This window comes from Halichoerus grypus, chromosome 8, assembly GCF_964656455.1.
Source record: "Halichoerus grypus chromosome 8, mHalGry1.hap1.1, whole genome shotgun sequence".
Taxonomy (NCBI): domain Eukaryota; kingdom Metazoa; phylum Chordata; class Mammalia; order Carnivora; family Phocidae; genus Halichoerus; species Halichoerus grypus.
In genome coordinates this window covers 118,738,223-118,758,906 of record NC_135719.1, presented here as the reverse complement: position 1 = coordinate 118,758,906, position 20,684 = coordinate 118,738,223, and the positions used below count along the sequence as shown (strand labels likewise).

General features: G+C 35.7%; 1 protein-coding gene across 18 annotated transcripts in view; it reads right to left on the bottom strand.

Annotated features, from left to right (window-relative positions):
- The window catches only part of GPHN (gephyrin), a 598,378-nt gene that overhangs the window by 84,406 nt on the left and 493,288 nt on the right, over nucleotides 1-20,684 (bottom strand). For all 18 annotated transcript variants that reach the window (XM_036071130.2, XM_036071133.2, XM_036071135.2 and 15 more), the window contains one exon: nucleotides 6,462-6,554. In XM_036071130.2, coding sequence (XP_035927023.1) covers nucleotides 6,462-6,554 — 93 coding nt within the window. The remainder of the gene's footprint in view (nucleotides 1-6,461; nucleotides 6,555-20,684) is intronic.

The following is a 20,684-nucleotide window of genomic DNA, read 5'->3' as shown; positions in this document are numbered from 1 at the left end:
CTATGAAGTCATACCTGACTCCTCTTCCCTCAAGAGTCAGCTACTTTCTCTTTTGTTTCCCCAGCGTATTCCCTAAATAACCCTAATTATGGCTTTTTAATTATTTGCAATTATTTGCTTATTTGTCTCAGGGGAATCCGTAGCACTTTCTGCATAATAGGTATTCAATAAAATTTCAATATGTGAAGTATTAAAAATGTTTAATAAATGAATATGGCTTCTAAGAATCTATTTAGAAGGATGCATGCATACATGAACAAATAAATAATATTTCTCAACACAAAATGCTACATTTTGAATGCCTTCCATTTCCTGCTGGTCTATGTATATAGTTTTCAAATGTGAGTCAAAATTGACTGTCTTTAGAATGTTTAGAAAGACTGCTCTGGTTAATTTTATATAATAATTCGGATATAGAATAGTGCCTAGCTCATCATTGATTTTCAATAAATATTTGTTAAAAGAATAAAGAAATGAATTTGGCATTTCCATAATACTTAGGTGGGGAGTTTGTAAACTGATTTGTACATATTAGTATTGTGTTTTCTAAGTTTTCTTGAATAATTTCAAAAATGTGTATGCTTTATTTCTTCAGCTAGATTATGAGCTCCTTAGATACAGGGATCACTTCCTTTATTTTTTTTTGAAGATTTTATTTATTTATTCATGAGAGACGTGGGGGTGGGGGGGGGGAGAGAGAGAGAGGCAGAGGGAGAAGCAGGCTCCCTGAGGAGAAGGGAGCCTGATACAGAACTCAATCCCAGGACCCTGGGATCACGACCTGAGCCGAAGGCAGACGCTTAACCGACTGAGCCACCCAGGTGCCCCATTTATTTCTTTTTTGAAACCCTCTGCTCTTCAACCTTCTTCCTGTCTCCTGTTTCCGACACATGCAAATACACCTACACTCAAAATGCCTTATATCAATATTGTGCACAAATGCTCCAAATAAATGTCACTGAATAATGAGTGGCTGGAGATCATTTGGGGCAAGCCTGCTATAGAGTGTCAAGAAGGCCAACATCTGAAAGAGTCCTTAAATGAGTCTAAGGAGGAAAGGTACACTGACTGGAGAGAGAATATGTGCTCACTTACACTATGTTCTTCACCTTGCCCTGAAAATTTCTATCTGGGAAACATGTCTCTATATTGCAAGCTAAAGAAGGCTCAGTCAAACCACATTATAGAAGGCTCTTGGTAGCAAGAGAGAAGTTGTTTTTATTATTTCCTTTATAATAGTACTTCTCAACCCTCAATGTGCATACAAATCACCTGGAGATCTTGTTAAAACACAGATTCTGATCCACTAGGTCGGGATAAGGCTTGAGGTTCTACATTTCGAACAAGCTGATGTTGATGGTGCTGGTTAATGAACTACCTTTTTTGAGGAGCAGAGCACTCTAAGAGTGAATTGAATATAGACAAATTCAGACTTAAAGAAAACATAAGGAGTAAAAAATTAGTGAACTACAACAGAAATCCTGATTTTACATTATCACAAGGCTCACTATTTCTTAAAAAGACAGAAAAATAATGATCTATCTAACTTGCTGATATTTATTTTAAAATATCTATTAAAGAGACAGGTAAAAGAAAAGTTGCCATTTTCAAGATGAATTCTACAAGCTTGGGTGGGAAGGAGCAGAAGTGGAGGTATGTTGGCACATGAATCTAAAGCTTGGAAAGAAATAAACTAAGTAAGCCACAGTATGCCATTAGAAAAGATGGATGGATTCCAAGGATTACTGTAGAGGCTTAGAACCCCCTCCCCCCACATTTAGAAATTTCTCTTAATGAGTTTTCTTTTCTTTTTTGTAACTGTAGAATTTAATTTGAAGGAAGTGATAAAAACCAATATAAACCAAATCATATAATGCAGCAAATGCATTATATAACTGATTCATAATGCTTAATGCTATACCCTGAAGTTGCTCCCACTTCTACCTTCTTTTTTTAATGTCCAGAAAACACTTTAGTCTTCTTCACCTGTTTATTTAAAGATTATATCATTTTTAAATGAATACCATTAGATAACTATTTATTGTGGCAATGATCTTCCTTGAGCCCTCTGCCATAGAACTATCTTTCATTTTCATTTTCCAGCCATATGGGAACTCCTTTTATGCCTCTTGAGACACTTTATAGCTATATGTATTTTCAATAATAAAGAGTTTTGACATTTCCATGGTAGGATTGAATACACTGAGACTATAGAGATGGCATAACTTTCAGAGGTCCTAGGAAATATCTTTGACAGAATAATCAGACAGAGGGATTAAGAATTGATTATGGAACCAAACTGTCTAAGACTTGATAATAGGCAACAGGGTAGTAGTATTTATGTGTATACTGAAATTAAGATTATAGAAAGTGTTGGGTGGGGCAAGGGAAGGTGAGAAGACTAGCACAGCAGGATTAATACTTGCTGCAATTATACTGAGGAATTAAATCAGGTGAGTTGTTTGGAATTTTAAATCTGTGGCTTTTTCTTATGGAAAGCAGGAAGTTAAGAGTAGGACAGGTGAGTGAGCAAGCATTTTGAATTCTTTACCATCATCTTCCAGGAAAAAAATGCCCATTTATTGTTAGTATTGGGAAAAGAGATACTATTTCCTTAAATACAGTATTTTAAGTTTTTTGGAATTGACCAAAATTAATTAATTCAAATATCTCTCTGTTCACTTGAGTAATATTTCCACATCATAAGGCCCTCTTCTTTATCCAGAGTGACTTATAGTGAAAGGCAACAGGTTATCAAATGGAAAACCAGCTGTGGCCAGGGATTTAGGTGGAAGAAATAGAAACCCTAGAACATGGCTTTTGTAAAAGAACAAAAGCTCTAAATCAAAGAGGTGATACTGAATTTTAGTATGCACTTTAACCCACTGGAAGGAAGTACACAAAATGTTAATAGTGGCTAGGCAGTGAGATAATGGGTAATTTTAAAATGTTCTTTTTAATTTTCTGTATTTTTCATAAGTATGTATTTCATTCAGAATGTAAAAAAGAAAAATTTAAAATTTACTTTACCCCAGTGGCAAAGATTTGTCTTATATCCTTCCAGAATTGTTTGTTACACGTGGTTCTCAAAATAATTAGTGGCTTGTTCAGACTTTTCCCTCTTTCTAAATCATCTCTGTAAAACAAGTTCTGGAAGGGATAATACACCTTTCGAATTGAAAAGTTTTAAGAAAGCTGAATTTGGGATGTGAGGTACTTTTGCCTTTATTAACATCTACAAAAAAACTGTGAGATAATAGGCATCCATATCTCTAGGGGAAGGTGGAAATGCATCGAGATGATGAGCTTAATCAGTGTGAAGGGAGAAATAACTCTTCAAAAATATTAATAAAAGTATTGATCTTAATTAAGTGATAATATGCTACTTTCATTTTCTTTTACCTTTAAATTCATTCCATCCTTGGGAGAGGTCAATTGTTAAGACTCGAGCCTGTCACCCTCCCCAGCTGTCAGCACCCAAAATAAATCTTTCCCTTTCTCTTTTACCAAAAAAAAAAAAAGTTCACTCCATCCTGAATGCAGTTTTAGGTTTATTAGGTTACAGGTCTTCCTTTTATATCATGATTACTTGATTCCTGCCTTCTTTAAACTCTATTTTTTCTTTCTTTCTTTTTTTAAAGCCGTTCTTATTTCTTATTTGCTCAGTCATTTTTTACTGTCTTGATTTTTCAACCCACATACCTTAAAGCAAGTGATCCTCCAACTGGTTTGGAGTGTTATGCCACATGTTTCTGAAGGATACTGGCTAATGCTTAGTGATCCAGAGCAAGTTAGCAACCTCTTTACACCTACAGGGTTAGCAATGCTCACAGGTGCCACTGGTTATTACTGGAAGGCCTACGGCAAAGGCAGAGGAGAAGAAAAAAGGGAAAATAAAGGGAGTGGGGAGAAAGGAATGGGAGTAAAGGAAGACAGGGGTGGAGAGAAGGTACACGAAGTAGAGAGCCACAACAGCTTCAAGGATATTCTTTACCAAACACTGCCTGTGGGCGGTGTTCTAACACAGAAAAGACTGGGACCATGCCTCTTTGTTCACTGATGGCTTCTGCTGCCTTAATTATGATGTTGGTATATATACACAGACACAGCAAACATTCCCACTTTTGAGATTTAACCATATCCATAATGGTTATCTGTTATGTATTATGTCTCTGTTATATATTCTGTATCTTGGAGATAGCAACACTCCACAGGAAAGAAATAATGTGAACAAGCTGTGTAATAGTCTGTTGGAACGTTTTATATTGTGAGATGTTAGATGTTTTTTATTTGTGTGTGTGTGTGTGTGTGTGAAATAGCTAAAAACACCACCATTTCAAAACAAAAGAATAAATAAGATACCAGATGGTAATTTTATATAAAATTTCTTTGGTAGATTCTATGGTAGCAGAAAGGCTCTTCTAAGACTCATGTAGGCTAATCACTCTTTTTGGCAACTAGAAAAGCTAAGAGCAATAGTTTCTTTTTATTGAGCTGCTGCTATTTCATGCAAAAATCACAGAACAACATTCTGTTTGAGAATAATTCTGTCTCAAATAATTTATTTTCTCCCTTTCTCCTTCTTTATATTACCAAGAATGTAAAAAATAGACTTTCTTATCCCTTTGGTATTTTATTTGCTAAAGTTGTCTATTCTACTCTGGAAGTAAGACTTCTTTTTCATTTTATAGTAATCCTATATGGCTACCAATTATAAATTCAAAACAACTGAAATTTTATTTAATTAGTTAATTTATTTATTTTTAAAGATTTTATTTATTTATTTGACAGAGAGAGACAAAGTGAGAGAGGGAACACAAGCAGGGGACGTGGGAGAGGGAGAAGCAGGCTTCCCGCTGAGCAGGGAGCCCAATGCGGGGCTCGATCCCAGGACCCTGGGATCATGACCTGAGCCGAAGGCAGACGCTTAACGACTGAGCCACCCAGGCACCAGAACTGAAATTTTAGTTGGAGAACAAGAAACAAGAAGAGCCAATGAGGCTATCAGAAGATTGAAATAATTTTCTTTCTGGACAATATTCATTATAATAAGCACTGTAGAAGGAATAAATTTGGAAGAAAAAAAATCATAAGAGCCACTGGGGATTTGTTATTCATGTTTTCAGAAATACTCTAATTTAGTGAGATCAAGCTGAATGAGATGCATCCAAGATAGTATCCCCAAGAAAGAATACACTAGTAGAAATTAATCTTTCTACCACTTTATTTACATAGAATAGGAGAGTAACAATTCAAATAAATGTTAACCTTTTTTTTCAGAAATGGTCTACGGAAATGTGTTTATAAGAATGATAGTGATAATAATAGTTACCATTATCAAACATTTTATAAGACAATTATTGAGTGCTTGTTTTTGGTGCCAGATAATTTACTAAGGCTTTCTAGGGTCTCATTCAATCCTCACAACTTGTTGGGGTAAGTATTGTTATAATTATCATCATTTTACAGATGAGACAACTGAAGCTCAAAAAGTTTAAGTAATTTGCTCAAAGTTATAAAGATGTAACTAGTACTGGGACCCAGATCACCCTTACTTCGCTTTTCAAAGCCCATAACCATAACCATTTGCTATAGTGCCTCCAACACAAAAAGATACCCCTAAGAAATCGTGATGGGACATGGAGGAGATGAATGAATATATTTAATTATAAAAATGAAATTATTTTAATGGCTAGATAGAGTAAAAACAACAACAAACAAGTTAGAGACTCCCTAAAGAACCATTAAAAAGGAACTGGCCTTCTTAACAGCTCTGATAAGCTGGGAAATGTTTTTAGACATTTCTTCAATGAGATCAGCCTTGAGTTAATAACCAATAATAGTTTCTAAGTAATTCCATTGCATTTTCATTTTGGGTTCTTAGATTAGACTTTAAGCAGGCAATTGCTATTCAGTATATGCTTTTAACCTTTATGCAATCTCAGGGAACTCCAAAGGTATGAGCTGCTGGTACCATAGGAGGTTTCAGAGCTTTGAAATACAGCTCTTCCAGGGAATCAGAGGGTTCCCCTGTGCTTGCTTTTTATGAAGCCCTTATTGATGTTTGAGTTTAAAACAGAAGAAAAGCCCACCCTACATGATTCCTGTGTTGGGAATCTGCTCTTCTTTTTTGGACCACATAAATGTTTTCAACTAGAAAACATGGAAAACTTCCAGACCAAGACTGTCTGCTACCTGGTATGTAGAGAGGTCAAAAGAATAAATTATGGTACAGTGTTTCTATCAATTTCTACACATTTATTTGTCAACAAATATTTTCAAGTAATGACAGTACTTTCACTGAAAAGTTTTAATCCAGATTGTTATCTGTGAATAAAATTATTTTGATAACCAGGCAGGAAAAAAGTGTAAAACTCATTGGGTGCCTAGGCTGAGCAAAATATCTGAAGAAAAAAAATACAGTGTGAGTATGATGATACTCAAAGTCCCAAAATATTTACCTCGGACAGCATAGCCATCTTTTACTGATGCTGGAAAGGGGGGTAGGTTGTCTTTTGCATATACATCTTGAGCAAGGACTCTCCCCATTCCATCTGAAAAAAGAGAAAATAAGAAAAATATTGATTTTGAGAGCAATGGGTTAAACAGGCAGTCATAAACAAGGTGGATAAGTGCCTGTCTGACAAAGCTTTTACATGGGCTCAGTCAGACCTCCTGATTTCTATCCCAAGGAGTTGAAGACAGAAGGAAGAGATGTATCCTTGTGTCTGAAATGAAAGATTAGATTCAGTCAATTAATAGTTATGCTTGCAGAGATTATTTGAATATGAGCAGCTACACAGTCATCAAACATGTGTTCAATTTGTTGTGTCATTAATCCTTTAACAACCCAAAGAAGACTTTCTTTAAAAAGCCAATTCTTGAACATTTTCATATTTGTTGATCTGGTAATTTCACTTCTAGAAATCTATCCTAAGAAAATAGATAAATCTTTATGCACATGTTTATTTTAGTTGTTTACATTAGTGAGAAAAGTAAAATAAAAAGATCAATAATATAGAAATTTAAGTAGGCAATGATCTATCCTTATGATAAAATATTATGCAGGTTAAAGTAATATTTATGAAGAATATTCATTGACCAGGAAAATTCTTATGACACATATTTAAAAAACATACGGAATTGCACATGTAGTGTATAATCTTTACTATGTTAAGATAGATGTGTACATGTCAACAGAAAAAGATGAGAAGGGCATACATGAAAATATAAAGCATTTGTTATTTTAGTATATTAGAATTATGTATGATATCCCTTTGCTATACTTTTCTGAAATTTTCCAAGTTTTTTTTTTTAATATTTTATTTATTTATTTGACAGAGAGAGAGAGCACAAGTAGGCAGAGCAGCAGGCAGAGGGAGGGAGAAACAGGCTCCCCGCTGAGCAGGGAGCCCGATGCGGGGCTCGATCCCAGAACCCTGGGATCATCACTGGAGCTGAAGGCAGCCGCTTAACTGACTGAGCCATCCAGGCACCCCCCAAGTTTTTTTATAATGATCAAATGTCATTTTTATATAAAGAAAGTTTTTTTTCTTAAGAAAAGTAAAGGAATTTTAGCCTTTGATTTTGGCTTTATTAACCTAAAAAAATTAGTGATTACAAATAAGCAGAGGGCCAGTAACCTGTCTTGTGAAATGACTATTCAAACTACTCTGGATAAAAATCATTTTCAGCTAGAGCTTAGGAATTTGAACTAGTGCCGAAAAGAATAAAGTTTCAAGAGTCATGACCAATTCCTTAAATCTTCTAGTCAGAATCTGTCTTTATTATTATTATTTCAAAGAGGCAAAATAATAACAAATAGGAGGTGGAGAAGGAAGAAGAGGGGAAGGAAAAAAAAATCAAGCTTGTCTCCAAAGACTATAAGTAATACAGGACTTGATTTACATAAGATGTTCATATAATTGTTTCCAGAGCTAGATGGGAGTCTTTTTGTCTGTTTGTTTAGTTTTTTGTTTTTGGCTTTGTCCTTCTTGCCACCCAAGGCCTCTGATTTCCAGATCCCAGGACCTAGAAGTAAGTACCGAGAGATTTTTAGTTTTGTACTCTGATCCACAGTGACAGTGATACTCTTTCCTTTTAGGGAGGTGACAGCTGAATTGGAAGGGAGAACTTCTTAGCAGATTCTAGCTTCAGATATTCCTAGAAGGTTGTAGTTATTCTGGAGCTACCCTGGAGCTATGGACCTTTATTTAGTAAGTCCAGGGAAGTGGTGAAACCAGAGTCTAGTTTGGATTCACTTATACAAAATTAACTGCCAAATGAAGCTATAAGATAGTTCCTGATGGTATTTGCCCAGGATCACAATAAACCTCCTGGGGTGGCTCCTTGCCTGGAACTAATCTGGCCTGGGGTGGTTCATGAAAATGTAAACTCTACCCTAGTTTAGATCCTAAGAGAATGACTTTGCTAGGATTTTGAATAGCTCATTAATAGTAATAGTTAATAATAAAAGATAGCACAAGGATATTAAGAAGTATAAACTTCCAGGTACAAAATAACTGGTTTGCCTGGGTCTTCAGCTTACAGATGGCATATCATGAGACTAAACAGTATCCATAATCTTGGGAGCCAATTCCTCACAATAAATCTCATCATGTATATATTCCTATTGGTTCTGTTTCTTTGGAGAACCCTAACTAATACAAATGGAACAGAATAGAAAGTTCAGAAATAAACTTTTGTGTATATGGTCAAATGATCTTCAATGGGGGAAAGGACAGTCTTTTCACAAATGGTATTGGTGTTGGGAAAACTGGATATCCACATGCAAAAGAATGAAGTTGGACCCTTACTTTATACCATAGATAAAAATTAACTCAAAATGGATTAAAGAACTAAATATAAAACCTAAAACTATAACATTCTTAGAAGAAAAGATACAGGAAAACTTTATAACGTTGGATTTGGTAATGATTTTTTTTAGAGCGGTGATGAATAGATAAAATGTTTTCTTTATTTTTTCTAATTTTATAATGAAACATTTCTCCCAAACATTTCTGATTTTATAATGAAACATTTCTCCCCATTTCTGTAAGTGGGCCTCAGTTTTTTTAAAGTTTTTATTTCAATTCCAGTTAGTTAACATACAGTGTAATATTAGTTTCAGGTGTACAATATAGTGATTCAATACTTCCATACATCACCAACGCTCATCGCAACAAGTGCACTTCTTAAACCCCTTCACCTATTTAACCCATCCCCCTACCCACCTCCCTTCTGGTAGCCATCTAGTTTGTTCTCTATAGTTTAAGAGTCTGTTTCTCAGTTTTGGTAATGATTTCTTGAGTATGACACCGAAGGCACAGGCAACTAAAGCAAACATAGACAAATGGGGCTACATCAAACTTAAAAACTTTTGTGCATCACTACTGGGCATTTACCCCCAAAATATAAAAACACTAATTCAAAGGGATACATGCACCCCTATGTTTATTGCAGCATTATTTAAATAGCCAAATTATGCAAGCAGCCTGTGTCTACTGACAGATGAATGGATAAAGAAGATGTGGTGTGTATATACACAATGGAATATCATTCAGCCATAAAAAGAATGAAATCTTGCCATTTTCAACAACATGGATGGAGCTAGAGAGCATAATGGCAAAGCGAAATAAGTCAGTCAGAAAAAGACAAATACCATATGATTTCACTCATATGTGGAATTTAAGAAACAAAACAAACACAGAGAGAGACACATACCAAGAAACAGACTCTTAACTATAGAGAACAAACTGCAGATTACCAGAGGGGAGGTGGGTGGAGGGATGGGTGAAAAAGTGATGGGGGATTAAAGAGTACACTTATCATGATGAGCATTGAGTGAATCACTATGTTATACACTTGAAACTAATACAACACTGTATGTTAATTATACTGGAGTTAAATAAAAAATCTAAAAAAAAAGATTATATAGGGAGAAAAACTTCTGTGCATTAAAGGACAAAATCAACAGAGTAAAAAGGCAATCTATGGAATGGGAGAATATAGCTGCAAATCATATATCTGATAAACAGTTAATGTCCTGAATATATAAAGAACTCTTATAACTCAATAACAAAAAGATCAAATAACTCAATTAAAAATGGGCAAAAAATTTGAACAGATGTTTCTCCAAAAATGATCACAAATAGTCAACAACATATGAGAATCAACATCATTAATCATTAGAGAAATGCAAATCAAAACCACAATGAGATATCACCTCATACCCATTAGGATGGCAATTACAAAAAAAAAACAAAACAGAAAATAACAAGTGTTGAGGAGAATATGGAGAAGTTGGAACCCTTGTACACTCTTGGTAGGATTGTAAAATAGTGCAACCACCACGGAAAATCATAAGAAGTTTCCTCAAAAAATTAAAAATAGAAATACCATACGGTCCATCAATTCTACTTCTGGGTTTGTATCCAAAAGAATTGAAAGCAGCATTTCAAAGAGATATTTTCACACCCATGTTCATTGTAGCACTATTCATAATAGTCAAGTGGTGGAAGCAGCCCAAATGTTCATCAACGGATGAATGGATAAACAAAATGTGGTGTATATATTTATATACTGTCACATGATACAACATGGATGGACCTTGAAGACATTATGCTATTAAGTAAAATAAACCAGACACAAAAAGACAAATACTGCATAATTCCACTTACATGAGGTATCTAAAGTAGTCAAATTCTTAGCAACAGAAGGTAGAATGGTGGTTACTAGGGGCTGGGATGAGGGGGGAAAGGGGAGTTGTTTAATGGGTGTAGAGTTTCACATATCCAGTATGAAAAAGTTATGGAGATATGTTTCACAGCAGTGTGAATGTACTTAATGCCATAGAATTATACAATTAATAATGGTTAAGATGGTAAATTTTATGTTAATGTGGTTTTTACTACAATAAAAAAGGAATGAGGTACTGATACATGCTATAACATGGATGGATCTTGAAAATATTATGCGAAGTAAAGAATCCAGTCACAAAAGACCACATATATGATTCCATTATATGAAATGTTCAGAGTAGGTAAATCTATAGTAGAAAGTACATTGGTAGTTACTTAGGGCTGGATGGGGGTGATTGGAGAGGATAGGAGAGAATGACATCTAGTGAGGATGGGGTTTCTTTTGAGGTGATGAAAATGTTCTAAAATTGACTGTGGTGATGGTTGTACGTATCTGTGAATTTACTAAAAACCCTTGAACTATATACTTTAAGTGGGTGAATTATATAGCATATGAGTTATATCTCAATAAAGGGCAAAGAAAATAGATGAAAAATAAGAATATTTATCTCATTTCAACATATACTATATTTAGAAGAACAAAGAACAGTCATTATTTGTAGCACACAATATACCATCTGGTCTTTATAGACCTTCAAATATCATGGAAAGAAAAATAAAACATTTCATCTGGAAAGAAAGAACTGCTTCACATTTAACTAAAGTTATTAATATAAATTTAATAATATATAGAATTAGCCAGTTTTTTTTTTTTTTTTGGACTCATGCTAAATACAGGGGTTGCTATCTTTAAGGTGAATTTGTTCCCTACTGGATTAGTTCTGATTTTGGATGTGGTATCAAGTTAACAGCAGAGATTAAGTTTCTTCAAAGAAAAAAACAATCATTACCTCAAGTTTTGGTCCAAAAGCCTAGGGCAAGGGAAAGGATTGGGAGAAAAATATGCAATTGATTGAAAAATGGTCTGGGCTACCAGTTGGCAGAAGATACTAGAGAACAGAAGGAATATATGTCAGATATACCTCTCAGCTACACAAGCAACTATATCCATATCTCTCAGTAGGGTTCAGGACTAAACAGTCAATGGATAGCTCTTTCAAGCAGTTAATATTAGCCTTGATTCAATGTCTGCCCAGATGATCTATCTTGTAACTTAAAGAGTACACAGTAGTGGTGCAAATCACATGGGACATTCCTGCATACACGTACCTACATGTTAAACCATCCCTTCTCTTTGCCCATAGGTGGAGCCCAAGTATTGGTGTTGAATAAACTTTGGGCATGAGATTTTTAGAAAGAGAGGCTCAGCATTCAACTTGAATGGAACCAGGTAGCAGTAACTTCTCAACTAGATATTATAACGGTTTTTTTTTTTTTAAAGATTTTATTTATTTATTTGACAGAGAGAGACACAGCGAGAGAGGGAACACAAGCAGGGGGAGTGGGAGAGGGAGAAGCAGGCTTCCCACTAACAGGGAGCCTGATGCGGGGCTCGATCCCAGGACCCTGGGATCATGACCTGAGCCGAAGGCAGATGCTTAACGACTGAGCCACCCAGGCGCCCCATATAACTGTTTTAAGTATATAATTTGGTAGAGAAAGCTGAAGCTGTGGGAGCTAAAGGTCTTACTAAAAGATACAATTTCAGGGAAACATGAGCAAAATTCCCTTTTCCCAGTCTTTCTAATCCAGTGAGAGCCCCATTTATAATAAGCAAAAGACAGTTTCCCCAATATATAGTTAATATGCTTTCTAGGAATATTTGGTGGTGGGAGTTTATAGCTCTTCACAGTCTCCAGTGAGCATATTTCAGTTGTAGAAAGTTAGGCGGTGTACCAAGAAGCTATGGTCCTGCTTTCAGAATCTGAGGAGGTCATGTCCATTCTGTTCTATCCTATCCCACACACAATATTCTCTAAGTTCTGTATAATAAAGGATGTATTAAATTTGATGAAGATGATAATAAATGCATATTTCTAGATTCTATAGGGATCAAAAATATTAAACGTAGGGCTGTGTATCACTGGGGACCCTTGTCCATATATACAATTAAGTAATCTCAAGAGGTTGATAAGAAGAAAGGAATGGAAAAGAGTGGTTGATGATTTATACTGTTTTGTGTAGTATGCTCACTTAGGCTGCAAGAAGACAGTGGCAGAGTGCTTCGTTAAAAGGTGATAGACTTTTTATGTTGTCAACAAGATATTCATATACAAGTCAGATTCCCACATGATGATAGTTATTAAATTCTCTATTCTTTGGAGTGCTAGCTTTTTTATACTGGGATGACTGGCCTAAAAAATATCTTCAGAAAGTCTTTATAGATTCACATGGTTGACAATGGACATATATAGAAGGAAATCAAAACAGAGAGCTATTTATTAAGTTGAATACAATTTGTAAGCATTGAATCCAAATGTAGTCTCTAAATGGTATAAGTAAAATATTTAATTTGTTTGGTTGGGCATTTATTCTGGCACAGATAATACTTTTTTCTTGTGTCTAAAGTCAGATGTTAGGATACCCAAGTGGCTTTTAGATATAAGAGGGAAAAGTCACTTATCAAAATGATTTCACAGTTGTAAAGTTCCCTGTGTTGTTAGCTCTAAGAAGGCTTTGGAAGAAGTCAAGGGAAGTTCAGTGATCCAAGAAATTGATTCCTCATCCTCACTTTGGGTAACCAAGATACTATCAGTTTTATGTATCAGGAGTGTAGAAGAATGTGGTAGATAGCAGAAGGCTGAAAAGAAAAGATACTATCTAAGGCTTCCTCATATAAAACATGGATATTAGTCAGTTTGCTGTTGATTATAAATTCCTCAGAAGTTTATTTAAGTTCATTGTGACAGCATTGATACTGTAACATTTAAAAACTATCATCCCTTCCAATCTATGTGAGAGGCTACTGAAGACTACTTTGACTTAACAGCTATCCATTGTATTCACCAAAACAGTTGAGAAGGCAGGCTTGATACATATACTTACTCAGGCCAAATAACTATTGGTAGGAACAATATTAGCTAGGGCCAGGGATTAAGAGGAAAGATGAATGAAACATATGCAGCTTTGGGTTGTTACTGCATTAAAACAAAAAACCCCTTAAAATGAAGCATAGCATATTTAAAGAAAACTTGATGATTATTTAACAGACACTAAATATTTAACATGGTGGATGTCCTCAAGCCTATCCTAATACAATTTATTCTCCACATCTTCATTGTATATTTGAAAGACTAGACAACATTATAGTTCTCATTTATGCATTACAGTCTTCATTTATATGAAAGTTTCAGATGTATAAACTGAAAAAGAGTGAATGATTGAGATGTGAATATCCCTTTGATGAAAACAAGTATATTAATTACTCTCTAGTTACTCCAGAAGTCATGGTTATGGAATAGTACAATAAAAATCCCTACACTTTTAAAATAGATAGCTTGTTCGAAGTGGCATTATGTTGTGTATTTGTATTTTTCCATCTAGGGATGCTCATTACCTGCAAGTGTCATGAGTAAGGGCAAGCATTACATTATGGTTCTTATGTCATAAAATACAAATAAGCTTTGTGCAAAGTTATAGAATTTGGAATAAATGGATGTGTTATGATTACCAGAAATGACTGTCATGATTTAGCAATACAAAAAGATGCAATGCAATTGGTAATAAACTAATTCTTAAGTTGTGTTGTGGTTCCATGATGTCTATTTTATTATTGATTACCATAACCTGCATCTGTGTTACATATATTCATTTCTATATATAATACATTAAGCTTTAAAAATAATAACAGTATCACTCTAGAAAGTATTTAACTTGACTAAAATGAAAAATTTTTTAGGGGAAGTATTTTTAAAAAAATATCTAAAATGTTCCTAAGGTCATAGAAAATATTTCAATTGAAATTAAGTGCTCACTTCTTTTAGTACTTAATGATGGACACTTTGCCACACCCAGGTCAAATAAATAGGGTATCATTGATAAGTGGGTAACATTTAAGTCCAAGGGGTCAGGATTTGGTACAAATAAACAAAATGTTCTTTCTATAGTTTGAACAATTTAAACTTTTCTTTATTGGTAATTTCTTAATCACTATTCTATAAAATGTCAAAAGCTCCACAGGAAAAAAAAGTTTTTTAAATCTAATTTACATAATTTTGAACTACATATCCTAGTATCCTAAAAATAATTCTTAACTTTTTCAACATTGGTTTTATATTAGTATATTACAATGGTTATTAAAAGAAAGGGAAAAGGTAATATGCAAGAAATATTTTATAAAAAGAAAAAAAATACATGCTAAAATCAAGCTCCTCCTTAATGCCCATCACCCAGTTACCCCATCCCCCAACCCCCCTCCCTTCTGCAACCCTCAATTTGTTATATACAACTAATGAATCATTGAACACTACCTCAAAAACTAATGATGTACTATATGTTGGCTAATTGAACTTAACACAAAAAATAAAAATAAAATTAAGCTCCTACATGTAATGCAGGAATAAATAAATAACAAAAGTACCAACTGTGATATTGACTTGAAAAATTACTGGTGGCTTATTTCCATATGGCTAAAATCAAAGTAAGGAAATTAGTAAGGCATTATAGTTTCAAGGATGCAATAGTATCACTGAATTAATCACTCAATGTTGTTTCCAAATGATAAACAAAATGTTAATAGATGACTAGATGACTTTTTTTCTTCTGGCAAGTTAACCAAGAATATCAGGATTCTGTAGGAAAGGAGTTTCTAGACACAGAAATACAAGATTTTTAACCATTTAAATAAATTGTGTTCTCAGAAAAACTGAATTAAAGTTTTAAAATTGCAAATCTATTTCTTTCTTACACACATTCAGATACATTACAAAAAGCATTATTGATTACAAGAGAATCCTTGTGTCTCTGACTTTCTTCCTATGCTTTTTCTCACAATTAAATGAAAGACTATTTGGTTTTCCCTGGCGCATAGCCCATGCTGCTTGGGGTAAGCTAACAGCCTGCCAGGAGAAGAGTCTTTACTTGACAAAACAGTCAAAAAGGTAACTTCTGGTGGGAGGAGCAAGATGGCGGAGGACTAGGAGACTTAAGTTTCATCTGGTCCCAGGAATTCAGCTAGGTAGTTATCAAATTATTCAGAACACATACAAACTCAACAGGAGATTGAAGAAAAGATAGCAGCAATTCTATGAACAGAAAAGTGACCACTTTCTAGAAGGTAGGACGTGAGGAGAAGTGAATCTGAGGTGATATTTGGGAAGATAGACCGTGGTGGGGAGGGAGCCTCTGTTAGCTGCCTACTGGCAAGTGATACAGCAACAGAGCACAAAATCGGAACTTTAAGAAGTCTGCTCCGCTGAGGGACATCGCTCCAGTGGCTAAGCGTGTGTGTGTGTGTGTGTGTGTGTATGTGTGTGGAACCCTTGCTGGGACAGTGTGGTCTCAGGACCCTCGGGGTCACAGAAAGACTGGGGGTGACTGAGTGCGGCAGAGCTCCCAGGTATCAGAGTGGGGAAGCCGGCTGCAAAGATGGAGCCAAGGAGTGGGCTCTCAGCTCGGGGTTGCCATAAACTGTAATCTGTGGCATAGTCGGGCCACTGCTCTTCCAGCAGGGACCCAACATGTGGCAGATCTGGGGAGACTCCCCTTCCTCCCCCGGGAGGAGCAGCATGGGAGTGCACCGAGGCAATCTGCTGGGTTTGGAGACTCCAAATGGGGTCGTGTGCCGGAGATAGAAATGCTCGGTCACAGGTCGGGTGAGCTCAGAGTGCTGCGGAGACCAGAGAGACAGGAGTGAATGACTACTTTTCTTCAAGGGCGCACTGACGAGTGGCGCCCCAGCTCTCGGCTCCTCCAGGGCCAGAGATTGGGAGGCTACCATTTTCATTCTCGTCTTCTAAAGCTGTACGGAAAGTTTTCAGGGAACAAAAGCTACTGAGCAAACCCAAGCAGATTCCTTAGCCTGGCCCCTGGCAAGGGCGGTGCAATTCCGCCTGGGGCAAAGACATTTGAAAATCACTACAACAGGCCCCTCCCCCAGAAGATCAGCAAGAACATCCAGCGGAGACCAAGTTTACGGATCAATGAGAACAGCAAAACCCCAGCGCCAGGGGAATACAGCACATAGAATTCATGGTTTTTTTTCCCATGATGCTTTAGTCTTTCAAAGTTAATTTTTAAAATTTTCTTTATTTTTTCTTTTTCTATTTTTTAGTTGAATTTTTCTTTCCTTTTTCAACTAACGTCAATTCCTTTTTTAAAATCTTTTTTTAAATTTTTCATTTTTAAAGTCATAGTCTATCTCTTAATTATATTTAACCTTATTTTTTATATATATGTAAGTTTTTCTTTCTTTAAAATTTTCTTCTAACAGAAAATTTCTTCTAACAGTTTCTTCTAACAGACCAAAATACACCCTAAATCTAGTGTATGATGTCCTAGTCTCCTGCTGATCACATTCTCTCTCTCTTTTTTTTTTAAATTTTTTTTCATTCTTTTTTCAACCAACTTCTTATCAATTCCTTTTTTAAAATCTTTTTAAAATTTTCATCTTTACAATCATAATCCATCCCTTCATCATATTTACCCTTATTTTTGTATATATATATAAGTTTTCTTTCTTTAAAATTTTGGGAGGCAATTTCTTCTAGTAGACCAAAATATACCCAAAATCTAGTGTGTGGCTCTGTTATATTCACCAGCCTGATCATATATATATATATATTTTTTCCCTTTCTTTCCCCCTCGGTTTTGGGTCTTTTCTGATTTGTTTAGTGTATGTTTTTCTGGAGTCACTGTTACCCTTTTAGCATTTTTTTTAGCATTTTATTCTTTCATTCATCTATTTCCCTCTGGACAAAATGACAAGATGGAAAAACTCACCTCAAAAAAAAAGGACAAGAGGCAGTACCGCTGCCAGGGACCTAATCAATACAAACATTAGTAAGATGTCAGAACTAGAGTTCAGAATGACAATTATAAAGATAGTAGCTGGGCTTGAAAAAAGTATAGATTAGAGAATCCTTTTCTGGAGAAATAAAAGAACTAAAATCTAACCAAGTCGAAATCAAAAAGGCTATTAATGAGGTGCAATAAAAAATGGAGGCTCTAACTGCTAGGATAAATGAGGCAGAAGAGTGAATTAGTGATATAGAAGACCAAATGATGGAGAATACAGAAGCTGAGAAAGAGAGAGAGAAACAACTACTGGATGAGGAGGGGAGAATTCGAGAGATAAACGATACCATAAAGCGAAACAACGTTAGAATAATTGGGATCCCAGAAGAAGAAGAAAGAGAGACAGGGGCAGAACGTATATTGGAACAAATTATAGCAGAGAACTTACCTAATTTGGGGAAGGAAACAGGCATCAAAATCCAGGAGGCACCGAGAACTCTCCCCAAAATCAATAAAAATAGGTCAACACCCTGACATCTAATAGTAAAACTCACAAGTCTCAGAGACAAAGAGAAAATCCTGAAAGCAGCTTGGGACAAGAGGTCAGTAACCTACAATGGTAGAAACATTAGATTGGCAGCAACCTATCCACAGAGACCTGGCAGGCCGGAAAGGACTGATATGATATATTCAGAGCACTAAATGAGAAAAATATGCAGCCAAGAATACTATATCCAGCTAGGCTGTCACTGAAAATAGAAGGAGAGATAAAAAGCTTCCAGGACAAACAAAATCTAAAAGAATTTGTGAACACTAAACCAGCCCTACAAGAAATATTGAAAGGGGTCCTCTAAGCAAAAATAGAGCCTAAAAGTAATAGACGTGAAAGGAACAGAGACAATATGCAGTAACAGTCACCTTACAGGCAATACAATGGCACTAAATTCATACCTTTCAATAGTTACTCTGAATGTAAATGGGCTAAATGCCCCAATCCAAAGACACAGGGTATCAGATTGGATAAAAAAAAAGATCCATCGATATGCTGTCTGCAAGAGACTCATTTTAGACCCAAAGACACCCCTGGATTGAAAGTGAAGGGGTAGAAAACCATTTACCATGCTAATGGACACCAGAAGAAAGCTGGGGTGGCAATCCTTATATCAGACAAATTAGATTTTAAACCAAAGACTGTAATAAGAGATGAGGAAGGACACTACATCATACTTAAAGGGTCTATCCAACAAGAAGATCTAACAATTGTAAATATCTGTGCCTCTAACATGGGAGCAGCCAATTATATAAGGCAATTAATAACAAAATCAAAGAAACACATTGACAATAATACAATAATAGTAGGAGACTTTAACACCCCCCTCACTGAAATGGACAGATCATCTAAGCAAAAGATCAACAAGGAAATAAAGGCTTTAAATGACACACTGGACCAAAGGACTTCACAGATATATTCAGAACATTCCAACCCAAAGCAACAGAATACACATTCTTCTCTAGTGCCCATGGAACATTCTACAGAATTGATCCCAGTCTGGGGCATAAATCAGGTCTCAACTGGTACCAAAAGATTGGGATCATTCCCTGCATATTTTCAGACCACAATGTTTTGAAACTAGAACTCAATCACAAGAGGAAAGTTGGAAAGAACTCAAATACATGGAGGCTAAAGAGCATCCTATTAAAGAATGAATGCGTCAACCAGGAAATTAAAGAAGAATTAAAAAAATTCACAGAAACAAATGAAAATAAACACATAACTGTTCAAAATCCTTGGGAATGCAGCAAAGGCGGTCCTAAGGGGAAAGCATATAGCAATACAAGCCTTTCTCAAGAAACAAGAAAGGTCTCAAATACACAACCTAACCCTACACCTAATGGAGCTGGAGAGAGAACAGCAAATAAAGCCTAAACCCAGCAGGAAAAGAGAAATAATAGAGATCAGAGCAGAAATCAATGAAATAGAAACCAAAAGAACAGTGTTGACAGATCAACAAAACTAGGAGCTGGTTCTTTTTTTTTTTTTTTTTTTAAAGATTTTATTTATTTATTTGACAGAGACACAGCAAGAGAGGGGACACAAGCAGGGGGAGTGGGAGAGGGAGAAGCAGGCTTCCTACTGAGCAGGGAGCCCGATGCGGGGCTCGATCCCAGGACCCTGGGATCATGACCTGAGCCGAAGGCAGACGCTTAACGACTGAGCCACCCAGGTGCCCCAAGGAGCTGGTTCTTGATAAACTCCTGGCTAGACTTATGGAAAAGAAAAGAGAAAGTACCCCAAAAAATAAAAACATGAATGAAAGAGGAGAGATCACAACCAACACCAAAGAAATACAAACAATTATAAGAACATATTATGAGCAACTCTATGCCAGCAAAATAGATAATCTGGAAGAAATGGATGCATTCCTAGAGATATATAAACTACCAAAACTGAACCAGGAAGAAATAGAAAACCTGAACAGACCCATAACCACTAAGGAAATTGAAGCAGTCATCAAAAATCTCCCAACAAACAAGAGCCCAGGGCTAGATGGCTTCCCAGGGGAATTCTACCAAACATTTAAAGAAGAATTAATACCTATTCTTCTGAAGCTGTTCCAAAAAATAGAAATGGAAGGAAAACTTCCAAACTCGTTTTATGAGGCCACCATTACCTTGATCCCCAAACCAGACAAAGACCCCATCAAAAAGGAGAATTACAGACCAATATCCTTGATGAATGTGGATGCAAAAATTCTCACCAAAATACTAGCCAATAGGATCCAACAGTACATTAAAAGGATTATTCACCACGACCAAGTGGGATTTATTCCTGGGCTGCAAGTTTGGTTCAACATCCGCAAATCAATCAATGTGATACAATACATTAACAAAAGAAAGAACAAGAATCATATGATCCTCTCAACAGATGCAGAAAAAGCATTTGACAAAGTACAGCATCCTTTCTTGATCAAAACTCTTCAGAGTGTAGGGATAGAGGGTACATACCTCAATATCATAAAAGCCATCTAT